This window comes from Nyctereutes procyonoides, unplaced genomic scaffold (assembly GCF_905146905.1).
Source record: "Nyctereutes procyonoides isolate TBG_1078 unplaced genomic scaffold, NYPRO_anot_genome, whole genome shotgun sequence".
Lineage (NCBI taxonomy): Eukaryota > Metazoa > Chordata > Mammalia > Carnivora > Canidae > Nyctereutes > Nyctereutes procyonoides.
The window spans coordinates 19,209,361-19,236,871 of NW_026575020.1; the positions used below are offsets into that span (position 1 = coordinate 19,209,361).

The 27,511-nt window shown below is 43.6% G+C and overlaps 1 protein-coding gene across 2 annotated transcripts; it reads left to right on the forward strand.

The window, feature by feature from the left end:
* The first annotated feature begins 1,070 nt into the window (after positions 1–1,070).
* Positions 1,071–26,169, forward strand: DUSP14 (dual specificity phosphatase 14). Of its 2 annotated transcripts, none has more exons than XM_055327233.1 (3): positions 1,071–1,168; positions 22,996–23,080; positions 24,838–26,169. In XM_055327233.1, the coding sequence occupies exon 3, from the start codon at positions 24,930–24,932 to the stop codon at positions 25,524–25,526; it is 597 nt and encodes a 198-aa protein (XP_055183208.1). In that variant the 5' UTR covers positions 1,071–1,168; positions 22,996–23,080; positions 24,838–24,929; the 3' UTR covers positions 25,527–26,169. The 2 variants fall into 2 exon arrangements, with proteins under 2 accessions (XP_055183208.1, XP_055183217.1); XM_055327242.1 differs by lacking the exon at positions 1,071–1,168 and adding an exon at positions 1,634–2,898.
* The last annotated feature ends 1,342 nt before the right edge of the window (positions 26,170–27,511 follow it).

The following is a 27,511-nucleotide window of genomic DNA, read 5'->3' on the forward strand; positions in this document are numbered from 1 at the left end:
TTGACTGTTCAGCAGTTCCGATACCAACGGTTTACCATGGTGAGGAGCTGGGTCCGGTGAGTACGGGGCTGGGCGTGGTCAGGACTCCGAGGTGTGGGGCTCACTGCGGAGCCTGGAGGAGGGCCTTTACACCTTCCCTCACCTGCCGGGGCAGGTGGTGCTCAGAAAGCCCGTTTGCATCTGCTCCTGTTACAGATTGAGCCAACCTCAATTCAAAAAGACCCTCACAGTGACACAGCAAATTAGCCCTGGACGAGCCCGAGTTCAGCCTGGGCTTCGGCCACGCTACAGCTCTACCTGCAGGCACGGTTTGTGCATCTGGGGTTTAGAGACCCGGGGGCACCTGCGGTGTGTGGCGGTGGGTTGGCGGTCTCGGGACCCGGCAGAAGGTGGCCGTATCTGTAGCAACTTTTGAGTCTCGGACAAAAACCGCCTCCCAGAGTTATTAGAAACTGCCTGTACCTGCCCAAGCACAATTCATCCGACAGTTGCCATGAGATTCATTTTCGCTTCACTCTCCGGTCCCGCTCCCAACTCCTGGGCTCTCTGGTGCTGCATACAAGGTGGGGGTGGGGTGAGAGGCGGTGATTAGTCACTTACTGCAGTCTTCACACTTTTAGGTTTGTATGGTTTCCTTGCCTTTAACCCTGTCGCATCCAGAAAGTGCCCCCGTGCGCCACCCCTGCACCCCCGCCCCAGCCCCGGTGTGTAGGTACAGGCCGAAGTGGCGACGAGCGGGGTCGCACGGTGCGAAACCCAGGAGGAGACCGACCCCAGGCGACGCCCGACCCGAGGGGCATCCAGGCGAGCGCGAGGCAGGGGACGCGCCCCGCAGCCCCGCAGCCCCGCAGCCCGGCTCGGCGGCGGACGACGCAGTGCGCACGCGCGCCACCCGCCGCCCGCCGCCCGCCGCCCGCCGCCCCGCGCGTCCCCCGCCGGCTTCCCCCCGCCGCGCGCCTCTGCGCCCAGGCCCCGCCCCCGCCCCCGCCCCGAGCGGGCCCCACCCCCCGCGGGAGAGGGCGGAGGGGCGGAGGGGCGCAGGGAGCGTGCGCGCGGCCCGCCCCGGGCGCGGGCGGAGGGGAGAAGGCGGGGCGCGCGCGGCGGGCAGCCCGCAGAAGGCAGGAGCCGCGCAGGAGGACGGAGCGCCAGCCGCCGCGGGGCCGAGCCGGTAGGGGGCCGCGGGCCCTGGCGGGGTCGGGGGCCGGGGGGCCGGGGGAGCCGGGGGGGCCGGGGGCGGGCTTGGCGCTGACGCGGCCCCGGGGAGCCGGCGGGACCCTCGTCTACTGGAAACTTTGTAGCGGCCCCCACACCTGCTCCGGGCGGTTCTCGCATCCTCTGGGCTGCCCGGAGGGACGAGGCCGGGGGTCCCCCGCGGCGCCCCCTCCTCGCCGCCCCTGGGCGCGCGCCCCCCGGCTGCGGCCGACGCCCCAGCCCCGCGGACCCGCCCTCGGGCAGCAGCACCCTGTGGGCTCCCCTCCGCCCCGCTCCGCCCCCCTCCGTCCCCCTCCCCTCCCCTCCGTCCCCTCCGTCCCCCTCCCCCCCCCCCCCCCCCCCGACCCTCTGCGCTCCAGCCGCGCCGCGGCCTCTCCACCTCCTCCCCCGCCGTCAGCATCCAGCCGCTCCGGAGCCACTCGAGCTGTCGGCGGCCCTTTGCATCTTCCGTGCATTGATGGAAGCAACTTGACTTTCAGCAATGCCAACTATTCAACTTGAGTGTTTCCCTGCGGTGGTAGATTGGGGTGCACAGTGCTAACGTGTCTTTTTATTTCTCCCGAGTACCTTCGCTTCCAAGCGAAGTTGGGTTGTTTGTGAGAGGAGTCGCCTGCTGGAGCTGCCTTAAGTAGATTGTATAACTATATTTTATTTAGGTGGATGTTGCTATTGGTACCAGCTAGTGTTATGGTAACTGGGCATCCCAGAGGCAAGGGAAGGAGGAGTGACTTACTCTTGCAGTTAAAAAAAAAAAAAAACAAAAACAAAAACCACAACTACCTTGTACTTTTCACCCAGAAGGACCTCGAGGCATTTGGCAAGTGTTAACTAGCTGTTCGTTGTAGTTTTATAGGAGAGGTACAGAGAGAGCATCACCGTCCTGTTTCACAGATGTAAAAACGGAGGCAAACAACCAAGTCCTCCGATTCTTTACTAATCTTAAAGGAATATGGACCAAGAAATTTAACCCTGAGTTTCCTGGAATTCCAGGAATTCCTAGTGCATAAGGCCACACAGAGGTAAAATGGAATGTTGGAACATCTTCCCTGAGATTGTACAGATGAGTTAAAAGTCAAAGAGGCTGCGGCCAGGTGTCGGCAGCTTCCTGCTTGAGACTCAGCTCTGTCACAAAGTTAAGTGATGCTGGACAAGTCACAGCTGCTCCCAGCATGTTTCCTATTGTCTAAAATGAAGGGAACAAAGGTGCTGTATTCTTTGCTAAGTTGTGTGAGTGTGTCTGGAAGCTCCACTCCCTTGAGCTGCGTTTGGTGATTGTTAGTTGTCGTGGACTCATAAAGGCTCCCATTCTTGGGCTCCCTTTAGAAATGCAGGGAACGAGGCACCCCCAGAATGAATAACTGCCTCTTCTTCACTAGGGACACCTGAGGATTCATGTCAGGGAGAGGCTGAGGCAGGGACCCTGACCTGGGCAGCGTGGGGGAAAGGTTTGTTGGGTGGAGGTAGGAAGGCGCCCTGCACAGGCAGCTTGACACATGGGCCCTATTCCTGCCTCCAGCTCTGACTCATCTTCTGACGCTTGGGGGAGGAGAGGTAGTTGCTTGATATTTTTGGCTTTCCCCCATAAAACAGGAGACGGTTTCCTTCATTCCAAGTGCTTTTAACGTCAGTGTCAAACGTGTCTATGCTGAGTTCTCATCTGAAATCTTTTATATTGGTAGAGTGAAGGTATGACTTCTATAATTCCCTAATAGAATATAATTCCCTAATAGAATAGTATAAATGTGTATTCATATAAAAAATACTAGTCAGGTGTATAAATCCAGGAAATTCTTTAAAACTTTAGCATGAAAACCTTACCATTTTTAAATGATGGTCTTTTGGGAGGCATGTGTATTTGGTGAATTCCTTTGCATTTGGGATTTTAAGGCAAGGTAGTTTAGAAATACTTTTTCTCACTGTCACCAGAAATTCATGAATCATTCTCTGTGTAAAACTTAGAACTTTACAGATAAAGCTTTTTTTTTTTTTTGTATCTTTCCCAAAAGTAATTGCTGTGTGTATTTTTACTGGTTTGTGTGTATCGTCTTAGACTTTCTAAGTATTTTTATGTGTCTGTTTATGCAAAGTGATTTTTTAGTTGAAATGAATTATAAAATTATCCAGTCCTGTATGTAGACATTTGCTTTCTGTCTAGACTGTGGTAGCACGGTTTAAAGTGCAGATGGTTGTAAAGGCTTATTACCTCTATAGCATGGTAGTATTTCTTAGGATGATGGGCAAATGACATCTTAAGAGCCTTCTGACCCTTCTTAAACAGCCTCAAAGCACTTAAATCATTAAGATCCTAGGCGTTACTCACAGTTGCAAATGAAAACTTTTCCATTAAAAAAAAATCTAGGGCTGCTAATGTATTCATCTTTTCTTACAAGCAAGTATAAATGGGAGTGGAAGACTGGGAGAGTTGCTAAAGCCACAGCAGCTGGGAGTGAACATTTAAGGTTCACTGAGAGACAAAAGGAAGTAATAATGTGGGCACAGTTCAAATCAGTAGATTCAGGGGACACATGAGTTCAAACAGAATTCACATCAAGAGTTTGAGTTAGAGGACTTTTGCCATGCTAAAGGTCCAGTGCTGAATATTGGAGTAGAAGGCAAATAAGGTCCCTGAAAACTAATGAAACTGATAAACTAATGGTGACATTTAGAGAGGAAGTGTTCTTACCCCGCATTGGCCAGAATTGTAATGGTTCTGAATTTCTGGACATCAACATTTTATTTACTTAACCTTTTTATTGTGAGTTATAACACACAAAAAATACATAAAACTGATAATGTGTGTGTGTTTTTAAGAACACACAGCTGTAACCGTCGAGAATGTTAAGCACCTTCCTCCCATACTTTCCCAATGACAGCCTCTCTCCTCATGCCAGAGGTAACCTAGCTTCATTTTTGTGGGAATCATTTCCTTTCTTGTTGCTAATTTTTATCCCCTAAATATTAATATCTAAACAAGTTTCAAGTTTCTTTTTTTTTCTGTTTTCATCTTTATGCAAATGGAATCAAAATAGATATTTTAAATACTTTTTTGTGGGAGTCAACATCATATACATGTGTTTGTATATATACATGTGTATATAGGTATACACATACAGTTTTTAAAATTTCTTGGGGATCCCTGGGTGGCGCAGCGGTTTGGCGCCTGCCTTTGGCTCAGGGCGTGATCCTGGAGACCCGGGATCGAATCCCATATCGGGTTCCCGGTGCATGGAGCCTGCTTCTCCCTCTGCCTATGTCTCTGCCTCTCTCTCTCTCTCTGTCACTATCATAAATAAATAAAAATTAAAAAAAATAAAATAAAATTTCTTGCAGTATGGTATTTTTTATTTAATTTTTAAAAAAGATTTATTTATTCATGAGAGAGACAGGCAGAGGGAGAAGGCAGGCTCCCTGCAGGGAGCCCAATGCAAGACTGGATTCCAGGACTAGAACCTGAGCCAAAGGCAGACACACTCAACCACTGTGCCACCCAGGTTCCCAGTGTGGTATTTTTTAAAGATTCATTCATGTTGTTATCTGTGACTGTAATTAGTCCACTTTTGTGTGAACATACCACAAGTTATTCATCATCTGTTGATGGACATCTGGGTCAGTTATGAACAGGGGGGTTACAGGTGTGTTTATCTGCAGGTTTACTAGCTGATGCCTAATTTCCAAAGTGGTTGGTACCAATTTACATTCCTTCAGTGGTGTCAGCCTTGAATTTATAATCCACTGTATTTGTTGTTGAACCATAATATGTTTGGGTATCACAGTATGTTTGGGTGACCACAGCATGAATGAATGAATGTCACCTAGGTAGTCTGATCCCCGGTCCTTTGTGTACCAGTGTATATATTTATAAGTTTAATTGTATGCTTTGGTCCAACATACCACCCAAAGGCCAGAGTTGGTTTTTCCACTGTATTTGACAAATACCCAATAAAATCCTTCCCTTTTAAAATTTTTAAATAAATGTGTTAGTTATAAGAAAATTTATGCAAGTGAATAATAAGTGTCTAGTTACCTGCAAGTCTTATTATTTTTTAGGATTTTTAAAAGATTTTTTTTTTTTTAAGTAATCTTTACATCCACCATTGGGCATGAACTGACAACCCCAACGTCAAGAGCTGAATGCTCAGGATCCCTGGGTGGCGCAGCGGTTTGGCGCCTGCCTTTGGCCCAGGGCGTGATCCTGGAGACCCGGGATCGAATCCCACGTCGGGTTCCCGGTGCATGGAGCCTGCTTCTCCCTCTGCCTGTGTCTCTGCCTCTCTCTCTCTCTCTGTGACTATCATAAATAAATTTAAAAAATCAAAAAAAAAAAAAAAAAAGCTGAATGCTCTTCCGACTGAGCCAGCCAGGTGCCCCTGCCTAAAAGTCTTTTAATGGTTTTGGGAGAATCCTACCTCTTGAGCTACCAGATGTCTTGACTTGGTGACTTGGGTTATGCTGGTGAATGCCTGTCTTATGCCCAACCCTGAGTGTGTAGCAGTGCTGGCTTTAGTGTGTGATGTGTGCAGGAACCCAGGCCAACCCTTGTTGCTCCTGAGGAGCCTCCGAGAATGCTTGTGTACATGTGCATATCCTTTAACTGTGTACTGAGCACAGACTTCTTAAAGCACTGATGAAGCCCCGTCCTTCCTTGGCATTTCCAAAGGAACCAGAGCTGCTCTGCTATGGGAATAAAGTACTCTTTTACAATCTTCAAAATGTACTTTTTTCCAAATCTTCATTAGTATACCATAGTAGAGGTAGTTAAAACCGGATTTGAAACAGAATTTCTGCTTTTGAGTACACAGTTGCCAGGTTGACTTTAATCGCTTATGTTTGGTGTTGCTAGCTGGATTTAAATCTGGGTGTGTGTGGAGTGTGTGCCTCTTAGAGAGACAGGTGGGGGAGGGGAGAGAGGGAAGAGAAAGATTAGGGAGAGATGTGGATGTTATGTCAAGACAGGTATTTGTTGAATATCTACAGTATGTAGTATTTTCTAACAGTTTGCTTCCACAATTATATAGGTTTATTTATTTTTTTTAAGATTTTATTTATTCATGAGAGACAGAGAGAGAGAGGCAGACAGACACAGGCAGAGGGAGAAGCAGGCTCCATGCAGGGAGCCTGATGCGGGACTTGATCCTGGGACTCCAGGATCATGCCCTGAGCCCATGGCAGGTGCTAAACTGTTGAGCCACCCGGGTATCCCCAATTGTGTACGTTTAGAAAATACTTCAGTGCTATCCTTTTTCTTAGTTGGAGTAAAGGAAGAATAGCCCAAAGAATGTGAGATTCTTTTTTTTTATTTATTCTGTAAGTCATCTTAGAAAATGGGTATATGCTCTATTTTTTGGCTTTACATAGATCATGAGTACTTTTTTACCTACATATTAAAGTTTTTTTCATATTCTCTAAAATGGTCATAATTTTAAAAAATATAATTTTTTTTTAAGATTTTACTTATTCATGAGAGACACAGAGAGAGAGAGGCAGAGACACAGGCAGAGGGAGAAGCAGGCTCCATGCCCGGAGCCCGATGCGGGACTTGATCATGGGACTTCATCCAGGGACTCCAGGATTACGCCCTGTGCCAAAGGCAGGCTGAGCCACCCAGGGATCCCCAAATTAAAAGTTTTAAAGGATAAAAAGGAGTGTCAAAGACCCAGTCTGAGTGACGGGGGAGTGGGGTAGGGTAGAAATCCTATTTGTGTTCTTTGGTATCCCTCCAGGCAGGCAGTAGTTTATGGAAGAGCCCCATATTCCACTTGTTGCAGGGAAGGGGGCAGAGTGTGGGTACTGAGGTCATGGCCATACGGGCCACATGATGTCACGTACACCCACGGCCCTCCTGGCTCACGTTGCCACTTGCCATTCTTGCTCTTAGCACTGACCCAGTTTTAACTACCTCCACTATGGCACTGACAGTTGGGCCAGCTTTTTCGCTTGCCTTCTCAAAGTCTCAGAGGACAAAAGGTCCCTTTTGAAATTCACATGCCACTGTTGGTCTTAACTTCTGCCTTTGTCACAGAATAGTTTCAGCATCAAAGGCCTACGGAAGGCAGGTCTTCTTGATTCCTTAGGTCTTTGAGTTTGTGGGTACACAGGAGAACACTCTTCAGAAAGTGCATGTTGCTTCTGTTGAACTAGTAAACATTTACGTGGTGGATAGAGCATGTGAGGCACCAGCCTTCCTGAGCTGGTGGAGACTAAGGTGAACTTGCTTGAAGTTTTGAGGAAGTACTGGTAGAAATAAAATCCAGGAGAGTACTGTCGGCATACAAGTTACATACAAATTTGACATAAAAATTTATAATTAAGAATTTCACTAATTTAGCTATTGTGCCACTCTGGTGTCCCTGCCAAGTTCTCTTACCAGATCAACTGTTAGTCTGGCTCCCATGTGAAGAGCAGGTGCAGGCCAGAGCCTGGAGGGGGGGGTTTGTGTTGACAGCCATTTGTTGTAGTTAATTTTCTTCTATTCCAAATGTTTTTTATTTTTAGAAATTGCAATCATCTACTAGGGCACCTGGGTGTCTTAGTTAATGTGTCCAAACGTGATCTCCAGGTTGGGAGATTGAGACCTTTGTAGGGCTCCGTGCTGGGTGTGGAGCCTGCTTGAGATTCTCTGTCCCTCTCCTTCCTTCTCTCCTCCTGCTCATCCTATCTGTAAAAAATAATAATAAATGAATAAAGGAAAGAGATTGCAATCATATAGATGTTCTGAAGCCATCATCCTATGGCAAAGGAATATTTTCAAAGGAATCCTAAGGACTCCTGCCTCAGAATCACATGAGCTGCTGGTTAGAATGCATATTCCTAGGCCCTACCTCAGTCCTAATAGAATTTCTGGGGGTAAAAGCCTGAGAATTTATATTTCTAGCAAGTATCTGCAAAAAAGAATTTAAAATAATATTAAGGGTGGCTCAGTCAGGTAAGTGACCAACTCCTGATTTCATCTCAGGTCTTAATCTCAGAGTTGTGAGTTCGTGCCATAGGATGGATGGCTTCAGAACATAATTTCAACCAAGATGTTGAAAGGTCCAGATAGTAAATATTCTAGGCTTCTGGGCCATACACTTTCTGCAGCAACTACTTAACAGCAAGAAAGCAGCCATTGTTAATATATAACAAATGAATGCAAATGTGTTACACTAACACTTCATTCATGAACACTATCATTGAAATTTCATAGTGTTTTTATATCCATGAGATTAAGTCGTGATGTAATTTTTAGCCATTCTGAGCTCATGAGACATACAGAAATGTGTGGCAGGCTAGACATGGTCTGCCTGCCATAGTTTGCTAACCCCTGATTTGAACAAGAGTAGAATGAGGTTTGCATTCTCTCATAGCATGTGAATAACAGTAATATTTGCATAGATTATGCTAATATAGTAATATAGAAAGAATTGTAATAATATAAAGAATTATGTATATATTGTCTTATTGTATTAGATTATTGTTTGGCAAAGACAAGGGAATAACTTCAGGATCCTCTGCCTTTGGACTTCAATTTAGTTAAAAACTTGATTCCTCCCTTTGTTGTGCGGAGGCCCACACACACCCTCCCAGTGCAGTTGCCCCCTCCCAGTGCAGAAGAGCTGCTGCCCCTCAGCAGGGAGAGGGTGCAGAGCGTCATCAGATTCTCTGAGAGACTTACCTGGTTATCTTACTCTGCTCAGAAACTCTGGTGGATAATTAGATGTCTTTGATTTATAGAGAAAAATGGGATATTAATTTATCAGTACTTTATAAATGAAGTTAATTTGCTCTGAAATCACCAAAAAGGGGTGCCTGGGTGCTCAGTGGTTGAGTGTCTGCCTTTGGCTCAGGTGTGATCCCGGGGTCCTGGGATTGAGTCCCACATCTGGCTCCCCACAGGGAGCCTGCATTTCCCTCTGCCTATGTCTGCCTCTCTCTCTGTGTCTCTTGTGAATAAGTAGATAAAAATCTTAAAAAAAAAATCACAAAAATGTGGAATGGGCCATGAGTATGATAAAGAAATTCTCATAGGGAGAAAGTTGAGGCTTACTGCTTGGGTTTTAAGGATGTTGATACATCCCGAAAGACATTAGAGTAAAATGATCAAAGGTTGTCAGCTAGTCACTGTTGAGCTCTGAGTCCTGTGAACTTTATTTTAATTTATAAATTCCTTTGTGTCTTCCTTAAAGTAATAATGAATTTGTAAGGACTGAGATCTTATTTATTAAAAAAAAAAATCTGAAAAAAAAATCTGCACTTTCTGAGATTTCATAGTCTTGCTTCTCTCAAAGGGTGGTAGTGACTTTGATAGTTTTGAGGTACATTTTTATTTATTTTGGATTTTGTGTGTGTGTGTGTGTGTAAGTACCCTGCATCTAGATGTTCTGACCTATGTAAATCAAAGTTCATTGCTTTAGCAAGAATCTATGATTCTTCTTTAATTTTTACCATTTACTCCTTGAAATATTTAAAGTATTATTTATATAGGCTCTGGCACAAATCGGTTTCTAGTTATCACCGAACAAATTTAAATGTGATTGTGGGATTTTGCAAGCATTTCTTCGTTTAGATTTATCAAATTTTTCATACCTTAAGACCATCTCATCTCATACCACATAGCAGTATAGGATTTTTTTAGATTCATATCCACATTGTAGATACAGCATAATAATCATTTTTAGTATATGTGCTGCTGAAGTGAGCACGATACAGCATAATCAGACTGACCTTCTATTCCTTAATTTCTTTTCTTTGCAGTTTTTGGGGACATTTTGGTAGTCTTTAGATCAGTTGACCTGTCGTGATCAGATTGTATGATTTATCAACAAATGGACAACTCACGGAAAGGGGGTTCTGGTTTCAGGGGGGCCACTACTTTCTATGTAGAGTCTGGGAAAGCCTCTTAACCTCCATTTACTTCTGATTCCTCAGCTGGGAACCATGACAGCAGAACAATACTGATCCACATGAGGCTGAACATGTTCATGTAACTTCAACAAAATAGGCACTCGAGTTTTTTTTGTTGTTTTTTTTCCCTTTGGCAAGTCCAATGGGACATACTGAGGCAGATTGAGAGCGATGCTTCTCACACTTTACTGTATCTGTAGATTCCCTGGGTCTAGATCACTGTGGATTCCCATTCCATCAGTCTGGGATGGGGCTGAGATGATGCATTTCTGTAAAACTCCCAAGTTGACACTGCTGGGTCTTGGATCACCCTTGGAGTAGTGGAGGATTAATAGAAAAGGGCTTATGTTTTCCATTTGGAATCGGAAAGGTCAGAAGGCTCTTGAATAGCAAGAATCGCAGTGTGTTTTAAATGGACTGGAGAAGAAGCATGATGGAATCAATGAGATACCTCCCCAAGAAACAGACAAATTTTAGCCCCATTGAATGTTCTGCTTGGCTTTGAGCCCATGTCTTCTCTGAATTGCCAAGGCACCCCTCTGTTCACCACTCATTTGAATCATGTACAGGTAGTTGATCTCTAGTTGTTACTCAACTGTTTTGTAGTGTAACCAGTGTCATATCTTTAGGATGATAAAATCCTAGCACACGGTGATGGTTTATGTTACCTTTATACCCTGTTCTAGCTGTTGCTGCATAGCACACCATTCTGAAACTCGGTGGTATAAAAACAACCATTTTTATTTTGTGCACAGATTCCTGTAGGTCAGGAATTTGGACCTCGTGTAGTGGGGACAACTTGTCTTTGCTCCACAATGTCTGGGACCTGTGATGAGATAGTCAAAGACTACAGGTGACTCGATGGCTGAGAACTAGAATCATTGATTTATCTTTACTCACATATTCATAGTTGATCCTGGCTATAAGCTGGGACCTCATCTGGGCTGCTCTCTGGAACCTCTGTGTATGATCTCTCTGCATGGTAACTGCTGAGCTTCCTCATAGCATAGCAGCTGGGTTCTAAGAGCAAGTCCCATGACAGCAAGGTAGAAGTGTGTGAAATGTTTATCATCTAGCCTCAGAAATATTATTTCTGCTCTGCTCTGTCAGTTGAGTTGATCACAATGTAAGAAGATCAAGTGGGATGGGAGATATTGTGGTCATCTGTGACAAAGAAATTTTCCACAGTCCTCGCATTGCTTAGAAATAGTGTTAAACACATGGCACAAACTCAGGAAATACTGTTGTGTGAATGAGTGACAAGTAATTTAAACACCTAGCTGGATGAGGACCAAATTCAAAAATTGAGGTCCAGATACGAGCAGATTACAGCATGATCCCCAAATAAATATGTGCTTTTACTTAACAGTCTCTTCTCAGTACTCTACTCATTCTATTTCCAACATGGGAATCTCTGAACTTATCACATGAAACTAAACTTGTAGTTCTGTGCATCTATATGTGTCACTGTATTGTCATACTTTTTCCCTGCTCTAATCAAGTGGACTGCCCGTGTCATTCTTTGGACTGTGATAGAGTTTTAAATGATTATCCTTTGTTGGGTTCAGTTCATGGGATGGTGGTCCACATGAGGATGTTGAGATAATCAGTCAGATCACAGCTACTCAGGCAGTTGCTGTACAGTACATTCTGTGTGCTCTGCATGTCACACTTGGGGAGTATCTGTGGCCAAACCAGAATGGTGACTGTCATTAGCTTTATGTGTATTATGTATATTTATCCTCATCCCAGGACATCATCTTTTTTTTTTAAGAAGATTATGGATTTTTTTTAAAGATTTTACTTATTTATTCATGAAAGACACAGAGAGGCAGAGACACAGGCAGAGGGAGAAGCAGGCTCCATGCAGGGAGCCTGATGTGGGACTTGATCCCGGGACCCCAGGATCATGCCCTGAGCCAAAGGCAGGTGCTAAACCACTGAGCCACCCAGGGATCCCCCAGGACATCTTCATATCAGTTTATTTATGTGGTAGGAAATGCAAAAACAACCCCTCTTCCAAAAGTAAGATGTTGAGGTGTTTAGCCAAATTACTAAAGCTTTCCAGATGAGCAAGAACAATTTGTATCTTTTAATACAAATATAACTCAACATTTGTTTGAATTTATTAAAAAAATTTTTTAGAAAGATTTTATATATTCATGAGAGACACAGAAAGAGAAGCAGAGACATAGGCAGAGGGAGCAGGCTCCCTGTGGGAACCCGATGTGGGACTCGATCTCAGGACCCTGGGATCATAACCTGAGCCAAAGGCAGAATCTCAACCACTGAGCCACCCATGTGTCCTTGATTTTAGTCTTTTTTTTTTTTTTTAAGATTTTATTTATTTACGAGAGACACACAGAGAGAGGCAGAGACAAAGGTAGAGGGAGAAGCAGGCTCCACGCGGGGATCCCGACATGGGACTCGATCCCGGGTCTTGATTTTATTCTTAATGTTCTATCAGAGTTTTCCTTAAACGAAAGATTTCCACACTATGATTATTTATTTGTAAGAGTATTTTTTTCCCAATAGAACACATTTCTGATTGATTGATTTTTAAATTTTATGTATTTATTCATGAGAGACACAGAGACAGGCAGAGACACAGGCAGAGGGAGAAGCAGGCTCCCCATAGGGAGCCCGACATGGGACTTGATCCCAGAACCCCGAGATCACACCCTGGGCCGAAGGCAGACGCTCAACTACTGAGTCACTCAGACGTCTCCACATTGGTGATTTAATAATGAAAATTAAGGGATCCCTGGGTGGCACAGCGGTTTGGCGCCTGCCTTTGGCCCAGGGCGCGATCCTGGAGATCCGGGATCGAATTCCACATCGGGCTCCCGGTGCATGGAGCCTGCTTCTCCCTCTGCCTGTGTCTCTGCCTCTCTCTCTCTCTCTGTGACTATCATAAATAAATAAATAATAATAATAATAATAATGAAAATTAATGAGAAAAGTAGCATTTATTTATTTAGGGCAATGTAGGCCAACATGCTTCTATTTTAAAAAGGGTAACTTTATCTAGTTCTTAAAAACCTTAAATGTTTAATGTAAGGAGAAAATGTGATTATGTAGTAGGCTTTCAGGTATAAAAAATAACAGTGTGGGCCTCCAGTATACACTGGGTCCTTCTGAAATTTCTAAAGCTGAAAATAATTTAGTCAGATCATTTTACACAGTCATCTCTAGCACTTTATGGCCATTTTCTGCTTATTCAATGTGAGAAGAGAGAAAGTAGTAGATAGAATTTCAGCTTCTAACTGCTTATTCTAGTGGTTATTTGCTATGATTAAAAAAAAGAAGAAAACTAGCCTCCGTGGCACTGGGATGGATGCTGACACTGGATAGCGATTCTGAGGCTGCTGGCCCATGTGTGGATCCAACACTAACTCAAGCCTTGAGCCTGTGCCCTAGGAGTTCTGCATTGCAGGAACAGTCTGTTGTTACTAGCTTGTGCATTAAGATTACAGGCCACCTAGAAAGACACTAATCTGCATTTTTGCTTAGCATTTGAGTACTTTGATGTTTATTATTCAGACAGACCAGCAAGATGTTTATTATAATTGTTAAAAAAAAAAAAAAAGTGGGATCCCGGGGTGGCGCAGCGGTTTGGCGCCTGCCTTTGGCCCAGGGCACGATCCTGGAGAGCCAGGATCGAATCCCACATCGGGCTCCCGGTGCATGGAGCCTGCTTCTCCCTCTGCCTATGTCTCTGCACCTCTCTCTCTCTGTGACTATCATAAATAAATAAAAATTAAAAAAAAAATTAAAAAAAAAAAAAAAAAAAAAAAAGTACCGGGATCCCTGGGTGGCGCAGCAGTTTGGCGCCTGCCTTTGGCCCAGGGCGCGATCCTGGAGACCCAGGATCGAATCCCACATCAGGCTCCCAGTGCATAGAGCCTGCTTCTCCCTCTGCCTGTGTCTCTGTGCCTCTCTCTCTCTCTCTCTCTCTCTGTGACTATCATAAATAAAAATAAAAAATTTCAAAAAAAAAAAAAGTACCTCTCTGGGGTTGGTTTAGGACAGCTTCTCCTTTTTTTTTTTTTTAAAGATTTTATTTATTTATTCATGACAGAGATTGAGGGGGGGGGGGGAGGGCAGAGGGAGAAGCAGGCTCCGTGCAGGGAGCCCGACAGGGGACTCGATCCCAGGTCTCTAGGATCACACTCCAGGCTGAAGGCAGCGCTAAACCTCTGGGCCGCCGGGGCTGCCCAGCTTCTCCTTTTTGTCTGACACTCCCCCACCCCCATTCTCCTGGCCAGGAAAGCTTTTTTCCCCTCTAAGAAGTAAATGCAGCTGCCAGAGCAACTTGGAAGGACTGAGTTGACCACCATGGACAGCGACATTAACTTTCCTTGGCTCTCCCCTTGTCATCTCAGACAGGTGTGCTGCAGTGGGAGTGGCATGTTCACTCAGAGGGTACCTTACTATCTTTGATCCCTCAAACCATGCCTCAACCTTTTACTCCGCTGATAGATATAGATACCCTTCTTCTGTTCTCCAGTACACGCTCACTAAGATGATTTGGACAAACCTGTGATGTAATTCACATGTATTCTTTCATTCTTTATGATCAGAATCTCCTGATCTTGGCACTGAAGCACACTAGGGCTTCTTGTTGTGCCTGCTGTGGAACTGCCTCTTGCTGAGGTACCTCTGCTATCAGGGGAGCTTTCTGTGTCCTGAATGGTACACCAGTCTGTGGCAGTATTTCCCTGCTCTGGGCAACAGAAGAAACTGGAGTTGCTCAGCCCATCTGGGCTTTTCTGTAAGTAGCATTTAAACACATTGTTCTTTGCAAATCCAAGACCCCTTTCACACTCTGAAGGTGCTGGCTGGTGGTGGTGGAGTTCCGTAAGGCAGGTAACGAGAACACAGCCACTCCCCACAGTCACACAGAAAGGCAGTGTGGGCTTGAGCTAGGAGCCCAGACACCTTGGGTCTTTTCCTGGTTCTGTCACATATCTTCTCTAAGTGGGAATCCTCTCCCCTTTTCTGAACCTTATATATTCTGATTTGTAAAAGGGGTCAGGAGTATTTGTCAGAAGAGCATCGGTAATATATGTGCCCTCTTCGTGCTGTCTGGCAGAAGTTGTTTTTCTAAACCTTGGACCCAGCTTTGGCAATTTTATGCAGGTTTGTTGGCATGAGACTGACTAGCAGCAGCAGGGAGGGAGCATCGTGTCTGTCTCACTTGGATTCTGCCCTGAGGACTCACAATCTGTTTTCTCTGCAGTACCAAGTACCTTATCACTGCCCAAACAAAGGAGAGTTAGCAGAGTAAGTTAGGCTTCCAGGCCATCCGTTATTTACCCTTGATGAAGACCCTTCTTCTACAAAGACAAGTGAGTCTGGAACCCTTGCCTCGGGAGGACAAGTGGCTTCCCAAACAGCATGAGGATTTGGGAGACCACAGACGAAGTTTCTTTTAATTAGACAGGAACTAAATAACCTGGTTGGAAATTTGATTGGCCTCTTCCAGATTTTCCACATTCAGGAGGGAGTTAACACGGCCTAATTTTGCGTTTATTACTACAGTGATTTTGCTTTTTAAATCACTAGGATTGTGCCAGGGAAAGACTTGGATGTGGCATGAGGCTGTGTTCTGTGGTAGGACAGGATGTTCTCATATAAAAATTCTGCCCATTTCTGGGATGCCCTAGTGGCTTAGTTGGTCAAGCGTCCACTTTCGGTTCAGGTCATGATCCCAGGGTCCGGGCATCGAGCCCCGCATTGGGCTCCCTCCTCAGCAGAGATCCTGCTTCTCCCTCTGCTGCTCCCACTGCTTGTGCTCTCTCTGTCAAATAATCTTAAAACTTCTGCCCATTTCCATCTTACACATACATGTGCACACATTTCCTTATGTGACTACTTCCTATTCTTTTTCATGATGTGATTTCACATATATGCTTCATGTATGCCAGTATCCAATGTGGGTCCCCAGAGAAGGTTGTTTTTTTTTTATTTTTTTTTAAGATTTTATTTATTTATTCATAGAGACAGAGAGAGGGAGAGGCAGAGACACAGGCAGAGGAAGAAGCAGGCATCATACAGAGAGCCTGACGTGGGACTTGATCCAGGGTCTCCAGGATCACGCCCTGGTCTGCAGGCGGCGCTAAACCACTGCGCCACTGGGGCTGCCCCCCCAGAGAAGGTTGTAACCTTGAGTGAGGCAGCACCCTTCACACAAGGGCAGAATCTGGGGAGGGACTTGTGATTTATCATTACCAGCACTCTGAGTGCCTCAGTCCAGAAGCGGGGAACCAGAGGCTCACTGCAGTATCGACTTCTACAGTGGCTCTCAAGATGTGTCCTCTGGCAGCATCAACTAGGAAATGCCAGTTCTTGAGCCCTGCTCTGGAACTACTGAATCAGAAACTCTTGGGGTATGATTCAGAAATCTGTTTTAACAAGATTCTGATGCATGCTAAAGTTTAAGAACCACTTCATTATGAAGCTATAACTTTCGTTTATTTTTTTATTAAGGTGTAATTGACATATAACATGTTTCAGGTATATAACATAATGATTTGATATTTACATTAGCACAAAACGATCATCACAGTAAATCTAATATCTATCACTATACAGTTACAAATTGTTTTTGTAATGAGAACTTTTAAGATTTATTCTTAGCAACTTTCACATATGCAATATAGTATAATTAACTGGTACATTACATCCCCATGACTGGCATCTTTGGCAGCTACCAGTCAGTTCTCTGTATCTGTGAGCTCGATTTCATTTTCTTTTCTTTCTTTCCTTTTTTTTTTTTTTAAAAAGACTTTATTTGTTTATTCATGAGAGACACAGAGAGGCAGAGAGAGAATCAGGCTCCACGCAGGGAGCCCCATGTGAGACTTGATCCCAGGACTCCAGGATCATGCCCTGGGCCAAAGGCAGGCACTAAACTGCTGAGACACCCGGGGCGTCCCTCAATTTCATTTTCTTTTTAGATTCCACATATAACTGATACAATATTTGTCTTTCTCTCTCTGACTTATTTTCACATAGCAAAATGCCTTCAAGATCTATTCATGTTATCTCAAACATAAGGTTTTCTTTATGGCTGAATAACATTCCATTGTGTTTTTGTACGACATTTTCTTTATCTGTTCCATCTGTCAGTGGACTCTTAGGTGGTTTCTGTCCCTTGGCAATGAACATGAAGGTGCATGTATTTTTTCAAGTAAGTGTTTTCCTTTTCTTCAGATAAGTGCCCAGAAGTGGACTGCTGGATCATATGGTAGTTTTTTTTTTTAATTTTTTAAATTTACTTATGATAGTCACAGAGAGAGAGAGAGAGAGAGAGAGGCAGAGACACAGGCGGAGGGAGAAGCAGGCTCCATGCACCGGGAGCCCGATGTGGGATTCGATCCCGGGTCTCCAGGATCGCGCCCTGGGCCAAAGGCAGGTGCCAAACCGCTGCGCCACCCAGGGATCCCCTTGGTTGGTTTTTTAAGTAATCTCTACCTTCAACATGGGGCTTGAACTCATGACCCTGAGATCAAAAGTCACATGCTCTACCATCTGAGCCAGGTGCCCCTAGTAGTTCTAGTATTTATTTCTTGAGGGAGCTCCATAGTATTTTGCATGGTAGCTGCACCAGTTTCCATTCCCCCTAACAGTGCACAAGGGTTCCTTTTTCTCCACATTCTTGCCAACATTTATTTCTTGTCTTTTTGTAACAGCCACTGTAACAGTTGTAAAGTGATATCTCATTGTGGTGTATGACATTGATTTACGTATGTTGAACCATTCTTGCATCCCTGGAACAAATCCCACTTGATTGTGATGTAGGATTCTTTTAACGTATTGCCGAATTCAGTTTGCTGTTATTTTGTTGAGGATTTTTGCTTGTAATTTTCTTGTGATGTCCTTGTCTGGTTTTGGTATCAACATAATACTGCCCTTGTAAAATGAATTTAGAAGTGTTCCCTCCTTATGTATGTTTTGGAAGAGTTGGTGAAAGGTGGTATTACTTCTTTAACTGTTTGGTAGAATTCAGCAATGAAGCTGAGTGGTCCTGGACTTTTTCTTGTTGGAAGGTTTTTGATTTCTGATTCAATCTCCTTACTAGTTGTTGGTCTGTTCCTATTTTCTATATCTTCATGATTCATTCTTGGCAGGTTGTATGTTTCTAGGTATTTGTTCATTTCTTTTAAGTTGTCAAATTTGTTGGTATATTATTGTTTAGTTTCTTATGATCCTTGGTATTTCTGTGGTATTGGTCATAACTTCTCTTCTTGCATTTTTTTAAAGATGTTATTTATTCATGAGAGACACAGAGAGGCAGAGACATAGGCAGAGGGAGAAGCAAGCTCCTCAAGGGGAGTGGGAGCCCAATGGAGGACTCGATCCTGAACCTGGGACTCAGGGCCATGCCCTGAGCCAAAGGCAGATGTTCAACCACTGATCTACCCAGGCATCCCTATTTCATTTGTTTTCACTTTGACCTTTATTTCCGTCCTTCTAACTTCGGGCTTCAGATGTTTTTCTTTTTCTAGTTCTTGAGGTGTAAAGTTAGATCTTTTGGGAGCTTTCTTGATTCTTGATGTAGGCATTTATCACTGTGAACTTCATTCTCAGAACTGCTTTTCCTGCATCCCTTAAGTTTTGGTATGCTATTTCTCCATTTTCATTTGTCTCAAGGTTGTTTTCGATTTCTTTTATGACTCATTGTTTGTTCTGTAGCATGTTGTTTAATCTCCACATATTTGTTAATTTTCCAGTTTTCTTCCTGTAATTGATTTCTGGTTTCATACCACTATGGTTAGAAAAGATGTTAGACATCATTTCAATCTTCTTAAAAAATTTTTTTAAAGATTTTATTTATTTAGTTATTTAGTTATTTATGGATTTTATTTATTTATTCATGAGAGACACAGGCAGAGGGAGAAGCAGGTTCCATGCCGGGAGCCCGACGTGGGACTCCATCCTGGGTCTCCAGGGTCAGGCCTTGGACCGAAGGTGGCGCTAAACCGCTGAGCCACTCGGGTCGCCGAAGATTTTATTTATTTAAAAAAATTTTTTAAGATTTTATTTATTCAGACCGGGGCGGGGGTGGGGGGTTGTGGGACAGAGACACAGGCAGAGGCAGAAGCAGGCTCCATGCAGGGAGCTCAGTGGCGGACTTGTTCCCTTGATCCCGGGACTCCAGGATCAAGCTCTGGCCTGAAGACAGACGCTAAACCACCGAGCCACCCAGGGATCCCCTCAATCTTCTTAAATTTATTAAGACTTGGGAAGCTTGCTCCAGAAGGAACTGTCTGAGGGATCATGAGGGATTTCTAAATATGGGAAAAGAGAATCAATCATTTGTTGAAGTCAATTGTACATATTTTTTTGTAGGTCTAAAGAAAGAACAAGGCCTATATAACAGGAATCTAGTTACCAAAAGGATACCAAAAGGAAATTTTTAAGTCCTTTTTTGGTGCAACCTAGCTGTGGAAATTAGCATGCAATTGTTTGAGCTTGCTGAATAAAAGTTTAACCTTCAAAAAAAAAAAAAAAGACTTGTTTTGTGGCCTTATAATCTATTCTGGAGAATGTTCTATGTACTCTTGAGAATATTCTCTTGCTTTTGGATGGAATGTTTTGTATGTGTTAATACACTTAAGTCTATCAGGTCTAAGGTGATGTTTAAGACCAATGTTTCCTTATTGATTTTCTGACTTGGATGATCTGTCCATTAATGAAAGTGGATTGTTAAAGCCCCCTATTATTATTGTATTGCTGTCTGTTTCTTCCTTTGGGACTGTTAATATTGCTTTATATTTTTAGGTGCCTCTATGTTGGGTGCCTAATTTAAAATATATATATATATATATTTTTTTTTTTTTTAAATTTATTCATGAGAGAGACACAGGCAGAGACACAGGCAGAGGGAGAACAGGCTCCATGCAGGGAGCCCAACATGGGACTTGATCCCAGGTCTCCAGGAGCAGGCCCTGGGCCAAAGGTGGCGCTAAACCGCTGAGTGCTACCTTTTAGGGGCTGCCCCTAAAAAAATATTTTTAAGTAATCAGTACACCAATGTGGGGGTGGAACACACAACCTTGAGATCAAGAGTTGCATACTTCACTGACTGAGCTAGCTCAGTGCCCCAGTTTAGCACATAATTATTCACAATGTTGTATCCTCTTGTTGAGTTGACCCCTGTCATTTATGTCATGCCCTTCTTGTCTCTTATTAGTCTTTGTTTTAAACTCTTTTTTTGTCTGTTGTAAATATAGTTACCCCAGCTTTCTTTTGGTTTCCATTTACATATAATGTCTTTTTCTATCCCTTCACTTTCAGTTGGCATGTGTCCTTAAACCTAAAGTGAGTCTCTTGTAGGCAACATAAAGATAGGTTTTTTTTTTCATTCAGCCATTTTATCTTTTTATTGAAGAGTTAGTCCATTTACATTTAACATAATTATTGATAGATACATATTTATTGCCATTTTGTTGTTTTCTGGCTGTTATGTAATTCCTGTTACTTTTTTTTTTTTTAATATTTTATTTATTCATGAGAGGCACAGGGAGAGAGAGGCAGAGACACAGGCAGAGGGAGAAGCAGGCTCCATGCAGGGAGCCCGACGTGGGACTGGATTCCGGGTACCCAGGATCACAGCCTGGGCTGAAAACGGCACTAAACTGCTGAGCCACCTGGGCTGCCCTATTACTTTCTTCTCTTGCTCTGTGATTTAATGATATTGTGGTATGCTTAGATTGCTTTATCTTCTGTCTACCTACTACAGGCTTTTGCTTGGTGGTTACCATGAGGCTTATATATAACAACTCACAAGAGTCTATTTTAAGTTGATAACAACTTAAGTTTCAATACATTCTAAAGCTCTATAGTTTTACACTGCACCTCCCCCTGATTTTATATTTTTGTTGTCACATTTTATTTTTCTAAGATTTTGAGAGTGAGCGAGGAAGCACAAGTGGGGTTGGGGAGGGGAAAGACAGAAGGAGACAGGAGAAGCAGACTCCCCACAGAGCAGAGAGCCTAATGTGGAACTTGATCCCAGGATCCTGAGATCATGATCTGCCCCAAAGGCAGACTCTTAACCAACTGAGCCACCTAGGTGACACATTTTACATCCTTTTATATATCTCTTAACTGGTTATTGTAGCTATAGTTATGTTTTACTTTTAATTTTTTTTAAAAGATTTTATTTATTCATGAGAGACAGAAAGAGAGAGAGATACATAGGCAGAGGGAGAAGCAGGCTCCATGCAGGGAGCCAGATGTGGGACTTGATCCTGGGACTCCAGGATCATGCCCTGAGCTGAAGGCAGACGCTCAACTGCTGAGCCACCCAGGCATCCCGAGAATGATCTTTTTATTTGTTATAGTCTAATGGGACCGCGGAAGAAAGGCAAGCCTTGCTGACCACAAGAGCTGGCAGTCAGTGGGTGTCTCCTGGGTGGCAGCCCCCAAAACCAGGGCACAGACACGTGTAGAAGCTCCTCTCTGGGAAGTACTGACATTCTGGAGAGGATTACAGTGGATGCTTACATCTGTATGTGTTTAATTAGAAGCCTGCCCCTCAGGCTGCATGCTATAACTATTTTTAAGACTTTTTTAAAATGTTAAATATGAACATGTCACGTGATCCAGCCCTTCCACTCCTAGGTATTTAAGAGAAAGGCCTATGTCCACACAACTACCTATACATGAATGTTTATGTCATGTTACACATCAGCTTTACTTGTACTAGCCTCAAACTACAAACAACCCAGTTTCCATCAGTAAGTGAATAAACCATGATGTATCTATACCATGGAATACTACTCAGGAATGAAAAGAAATGAACTGTTGATATATGCATCAATATAGGTGAATGTCAAAGTAATTATGCTGCATGAAAGCTAGGCCCAATAAACAAAAAAACCTTATGTTATGATTCTATTATATAAAAGTCTAAGAAATGATTCTATTATATAAAAGTCTAAGAAATGTAAAAGTGACAGAAAACACAAATGTTTGCTTGGTAATGGGGCTCAAGGGTGAAGGAGAGATGAATTAAAGGAGCATGAGGAAATCTGGAGGGGGTGATGGATAGATTTATCATGTGGGGACATGGTGTGTGGAGTGTATGCATAGCATTCAAAACTCATCAAGTTGTACACTTTGTCAAGTTGTGTATCTGTCAGTCATCCCTCAACAGGGCTTTAAAAAATATTTAAGTGTGATGGTTACTTGGGAAAAGTGGTGGGACAGGTAGGGGAGGAACACATTTTAACAAGGCTTATTAGTGCTCATCCTATTGTTACATAAACGAAACAATAAGAGGTCCAGTGGGAAAGAAAAAATACAATTTGAGATGGCTGCTGTCCAGGGCAGCAGCACCTCCTGCAGTTGGCATTCGTGAAGCTGTCGCCCTGCGTCTGGCTTAGCTGCTGTACCTGCTGTGGTGTCTGTTATGTGGCCACAGTCCCCCACACCACTGGCCTGACTGAGGTGTAAATGTATTATTATTTTTTTTTTAGTTAATCTCTGCACCAAACATGGGGCTCGAACTCATGGCCCTGAGATCAGGAGTCACATGCAGTACTGAGCCAGCCAGGCGCCCAGTAGACTGTGTTTGAGATCATGGCCTTCACCCTAGCTTGTTCTGCAGCTTTCCCAGGCCCAGTGAGCATTGCCATATTACATTTCCTTTCAAACCTTTGTCTTTGTTGTGGTCAAAACTGTACTTATATTTGTTATACCATGCGTTACATACATGTCATTAACAGAAGCTGAGACTCAGGTTGGTATTTCTCACTGGCACATTCTTTAATTAGCATGATTTTCACTTCTAGATTTATTCCGGTCAAACCCAATTTAGCAATAAAACCAAGGAGGAATTCTTTTGAACTTCCTGATTGGCCACATTGTTGCCTCCTTGTCTTTCTGCAGATCTGATTTGTATCCACTGTGATCACTCTCAATTAGGACTTTCCAGATCCTGACCAGGACTGCAGAGTGACCAGATTCCTCACAAGTGAGTTGGTTCCAGCACCTCCTTTGTGGAACTGAGGATGTCTTGTCCAACTGAAATCATTTCAGGTGCCCCCTATGGTATCTTGGGTGGAGATGAGCATACTTGCCAGCAGGCCCACATTATAAAGCAGTATGATGAAGTGATGTGTCCAAAATCTCAGGAAAGGAGTATTTTCTATTTCTTTTGCTTAAAAAAATTTTTATTTATGAGAGAGAGAGAGAGAGAGAGGCAGAGACACAGGCAGAGAGAAGCAGGCCTCCTGCAAGGAGCCCAATGTGGGACTTGATCCCCGATCCCAGGATCACACCCTGAGCCAAAGGCAGACACTAAACTGCTGAGCCACCCAGACGTCCCTATTTCTTTTGTTACTGGTGTACTAATATAGATATTATATATTATTACTGTACTAATGAGAGAATGTAGATCTTCGAATATTTAAATCCCCCAGGGGGATTCATCTTGAAACTGAGAATTGGCTGAGAATTTAATCGTACCCAGGTTGGGTTGGGTCAGTTAAAATGTTCATGAACTTACACTAATGTATTTTTAAATTTTATTTGAGAGAGAGAAGGAGGAAGCATGGTTGGAAGGGAGGGGCAGGGGAAAAGGAGGCTCTTGCTGAGCAGGGAGGCCCCCCCCCCCATGTGGGGTTCAATCCTGGGATCATGACCTAAGCCAAAGGCAGATGCTTAACTGACTGAGCCACCCAGGTGCCCCTAATGTATATATATTTTTAATTAATCTCTGCACGAAATGTGGGGCTCGAACTCATGGCCCTGAGATCAAGAGTCACGTGCACTACTGACTGAGCCAGCTAGGCACCCAGTAGACTATTTTTGAGATCATGGCCTTCAGTGTGCCTGATTATTCCCATAGAAATGCCACAGCATCTTACTATTTAGTGAGTTATTAATTTTAGTGAGAGTCCTAAGAGTACGTATGGGGGGGAGGGGTAGAGAGAAAATCTTAAGGAGGCTCCACACCCAGCACAGAGTCCAAAGCAGAGCTCAATTTCACAATCCTGAGATCACGACCTGAGCCAAAAATCAAGCATTAGATGCTTAACTGACTGAGCCACCCAGGCGTCCTTTAGCTGTTTTTTTGAAATAACAAAGGGCTACGGTGACCATATATCCTGGTTTTTCTGTAACTCTTAAGTTTAGGCAAATATAGTGTCATAGTTGTGTGAATAGGGAAAACGTGTCTGAAAGAAGGCTCCAGGAGTGATCAGGATTTCTGATTTCTTCGTAATTACCGAGGAGAACCACTCCCTGTTCAATAAGAGCAAGGCCCTGCAAGATTGTTCAGGAACCAGTTGGGCATGTTTGAGTTTAGAATTATTTCTAAAATAGGATGACTGTTTCCATTTACTACCCCCTGCCCCGCACCCTTTTTTTAATTGAATCACCAGAGAGCTGAGTTTTAACATTGATTTTGTATGTTGTCTTAGGTTACTTTTTTGTTAACAGAGAATTGTCTCCATCCTTGAAAGAACGTATTCTATTTTTTTAAAAATATTTATTCATAGAGACAGAGAAGCAGACACACAGGCAGAAGCAGGCTCCATTCAGGGAGCCCGACGTAGGATTCAATCCCGGGACTCCAGGATCAGGCCCTGGGCTGCCCAGAACGTATTCTATTATAGAAAAGAACCATTTCTAATCCTTTCACCTTCCCATTCCACAAAACTACAGAAGGCTGTGGTGAATCAAGAATCGATAGCATCAAAAGTACTGACAGATGCCTGTGTTTTTCAGGAAGGAGACGGTGATTTTGGATTCCTTGGTGGAGGAAAACAAAACCCTCTGGTCTTGCTTCCAATGATGCAAGTGTGATTGCTGGCATCTTCATGAGCTCCAGAGGTCACAGCACGCTTCCACGGACTCTCATGGCCCCTCGTATGATTTCTGAGGGAGACATAGGAGGCATCGCTCAAATCACCTCCTCTCTCTTCTTGGGCAGAGGCAGCGTGGCCTCTAACCGGCACCTCCTTCAGGCTCGTGGCATCACCTGCATTGTTAATGCTACCATTGAGATCCCCAATTTCAACTGGCCCCAGTTTGAATATGTTAAAGTGCCTCTGGCTGACATGCCTCATGCCCCCATCGGACTGTACTTTGACACGGTGGCTGACAAGATCCACAGTGTGAGCAGGAAGCATGGGGCCACCTTGGTGCACTGTGCCGCGGGGGTGAGCCGCTCGGCCACCCTCTGCATTGCTTACCTGATGAAATGCCACAGTGTGTGCCTGCTGGAAGCCTACAACTGGGTGAAGGCCCGCAGGCCCGTCATCAGGCCCAACGTCGGCTTCTGGAGGCAGCTGATAGACTACGAGCGCCAGCTCTTTGGGAAGTCGACGGTTAAAATGGTACAGACACCTTATGGCATAGTTCCAGACGTTTATGAGAAAGAATCCCGACACCTGATGCCTTACTGGGGGCTGTAATGCCACCACAGCCTGCATCAGCAGCCCCTTGAGCAGTACCAGCATCTGCTACACACCGTCTATTCCCCTCTTCACCTTCCTTTTCAAATGGTGGACTGTTGGTTCTCCCTGAAGTGTTTTTTACACTGGGTGTTCAAGTTTATTTTAAAAGATAGGGAGGGAGGGGAAGAATATAAGGGGAATGCATACATTGCTAGTAACATTTTTAAAACTAACATTTTGGAATAGTGTTTATGAAAATCTTTAACTGGCTTTTAATCATTTTTAACAATTTGAACAGTTTAATAAACTGTTTGGTTCTGCTGTATTCTGAATCCCAGGCCTTTAGGCATCATGGCAGGTGCGGGAGGAGCTCAGTGCAAAAATCACTTTGGGTCCTGATGAACCCTTTAGAGACCAGCTTTGCCCAAGGCTGCCGACCAAATGCTTAGGGAAGATTGATACCAGCTTCAGTCTCTACTGGATTAGCCCTACTCTTTCCTTTCCTATTATTGACTCTGTAAGTTAAAAAAAAAAAAAAAAAAAAAAAAACCTTATCTAGTTGTTAAGTAATTATAATGAAATCTGCTGCAAATACCCTCTTGGAATCATTGTGCCCCAGGACTATATTAGCATTATTTTTAATAAATATATCTGCATAACATATTAGAATTTTTACTAAGAATGTCAGGGTGTGTGTATGTGTGTGTGTATGCTGGAAGAAAGAGGCTTTCCAGTAACTGTTCAAATACGGTTCCTGGGACAACTATAAATGCTACTTAAAATAGACATCCCAGCTGAGTGATGTCAACGTTTCACATCCTTGCAGATGGGCAGCTGTTAATATCCTTCCCGATGCTGGGACAGTGGGACCCAGCAGAGAACGGACGCCCTGATGAAAGGTACTGTTTTCAGGTGGCTCTTAGTAACCAGAGTGCACCAAAAAAGCAGGCAGTGCTCCATTAAAGAAATTGGCTTTAATAAAAGCCATGCCTTTGCTTGACTCTTTCACGCACAAAATGCCCTAAACCAAATCTCAATACATGATAAGCAAATAACAATGGCTTCCTTTGTTGAAATTTGAAAGTGTCTCCTGGTTCACTGCTCCTACTAAGTATGACAACTCACGTTAGCGCTTCCCTATTCCACACTCCTTACAAACTGCTGGGAGTCATCAGGTTGCCCTTGCTTTGTCACAATGCTGCTTTATTTTTTTTTACTTCAGTTGCCAGGAAGGTTGCAGCTTGCTTATTCATGGAATAATTTTCTAGATTTTTGGCCTATTTTGGCAAGAAGCCATAAATATAATGCCAGTGGCTACAACATGTTTATATAAATTATATTTTCTGGATCTTACCTGGTCTGTGGCAATGGTCTCCATCCAAATTCTACCTTGTTTCATACCATTTACTTTTATAAACATGCACCATTTAAATAGGAAAATTAAAATGAAGTTAATAGTTTCTATGGGAACTCAGAGGAACCCATAAACGCTACAGGAGCACATGATCAAAAATCAACCAAAAGAACAAAACAATACATGACGGTATTCCAGTATGAAAGGCAAACTGCAAGTCTTGTAGTCTTTGGATAAGAGTCCAAAAATAACCACTGTACTACAGTAAGAGAACACTTGGTGACAGATGTTCTTGGTAAAAAAAACTTCCTGCAGAAATCTTGGCTGACACCACTACTGGGATGTAAGTAAGCATTCTTAGTACTTAAGAAGCCTAACACCTTTCTAATCTAAATGCCAGAGTTTATTAGCTGGTCACAAAGGAAGGTGTGTGACCTGGAAAGTGTTAGGGGAATTTCTGTAGTGCTCCCCAGTGCAGAGTAAGCATTGCAGATTTCTGTAAAGGTCCTATAATCTTTCCAAAGCTTGAGATTACGTGTCATTAAGTAAAAATAGAAGGCTTCTTTAAAGAAAAAACATGTACATGTGTACAAAATAGTCCATTTAAAATATGCAACCTATATAGTGTACTACCTCGTAGCCACAGGGG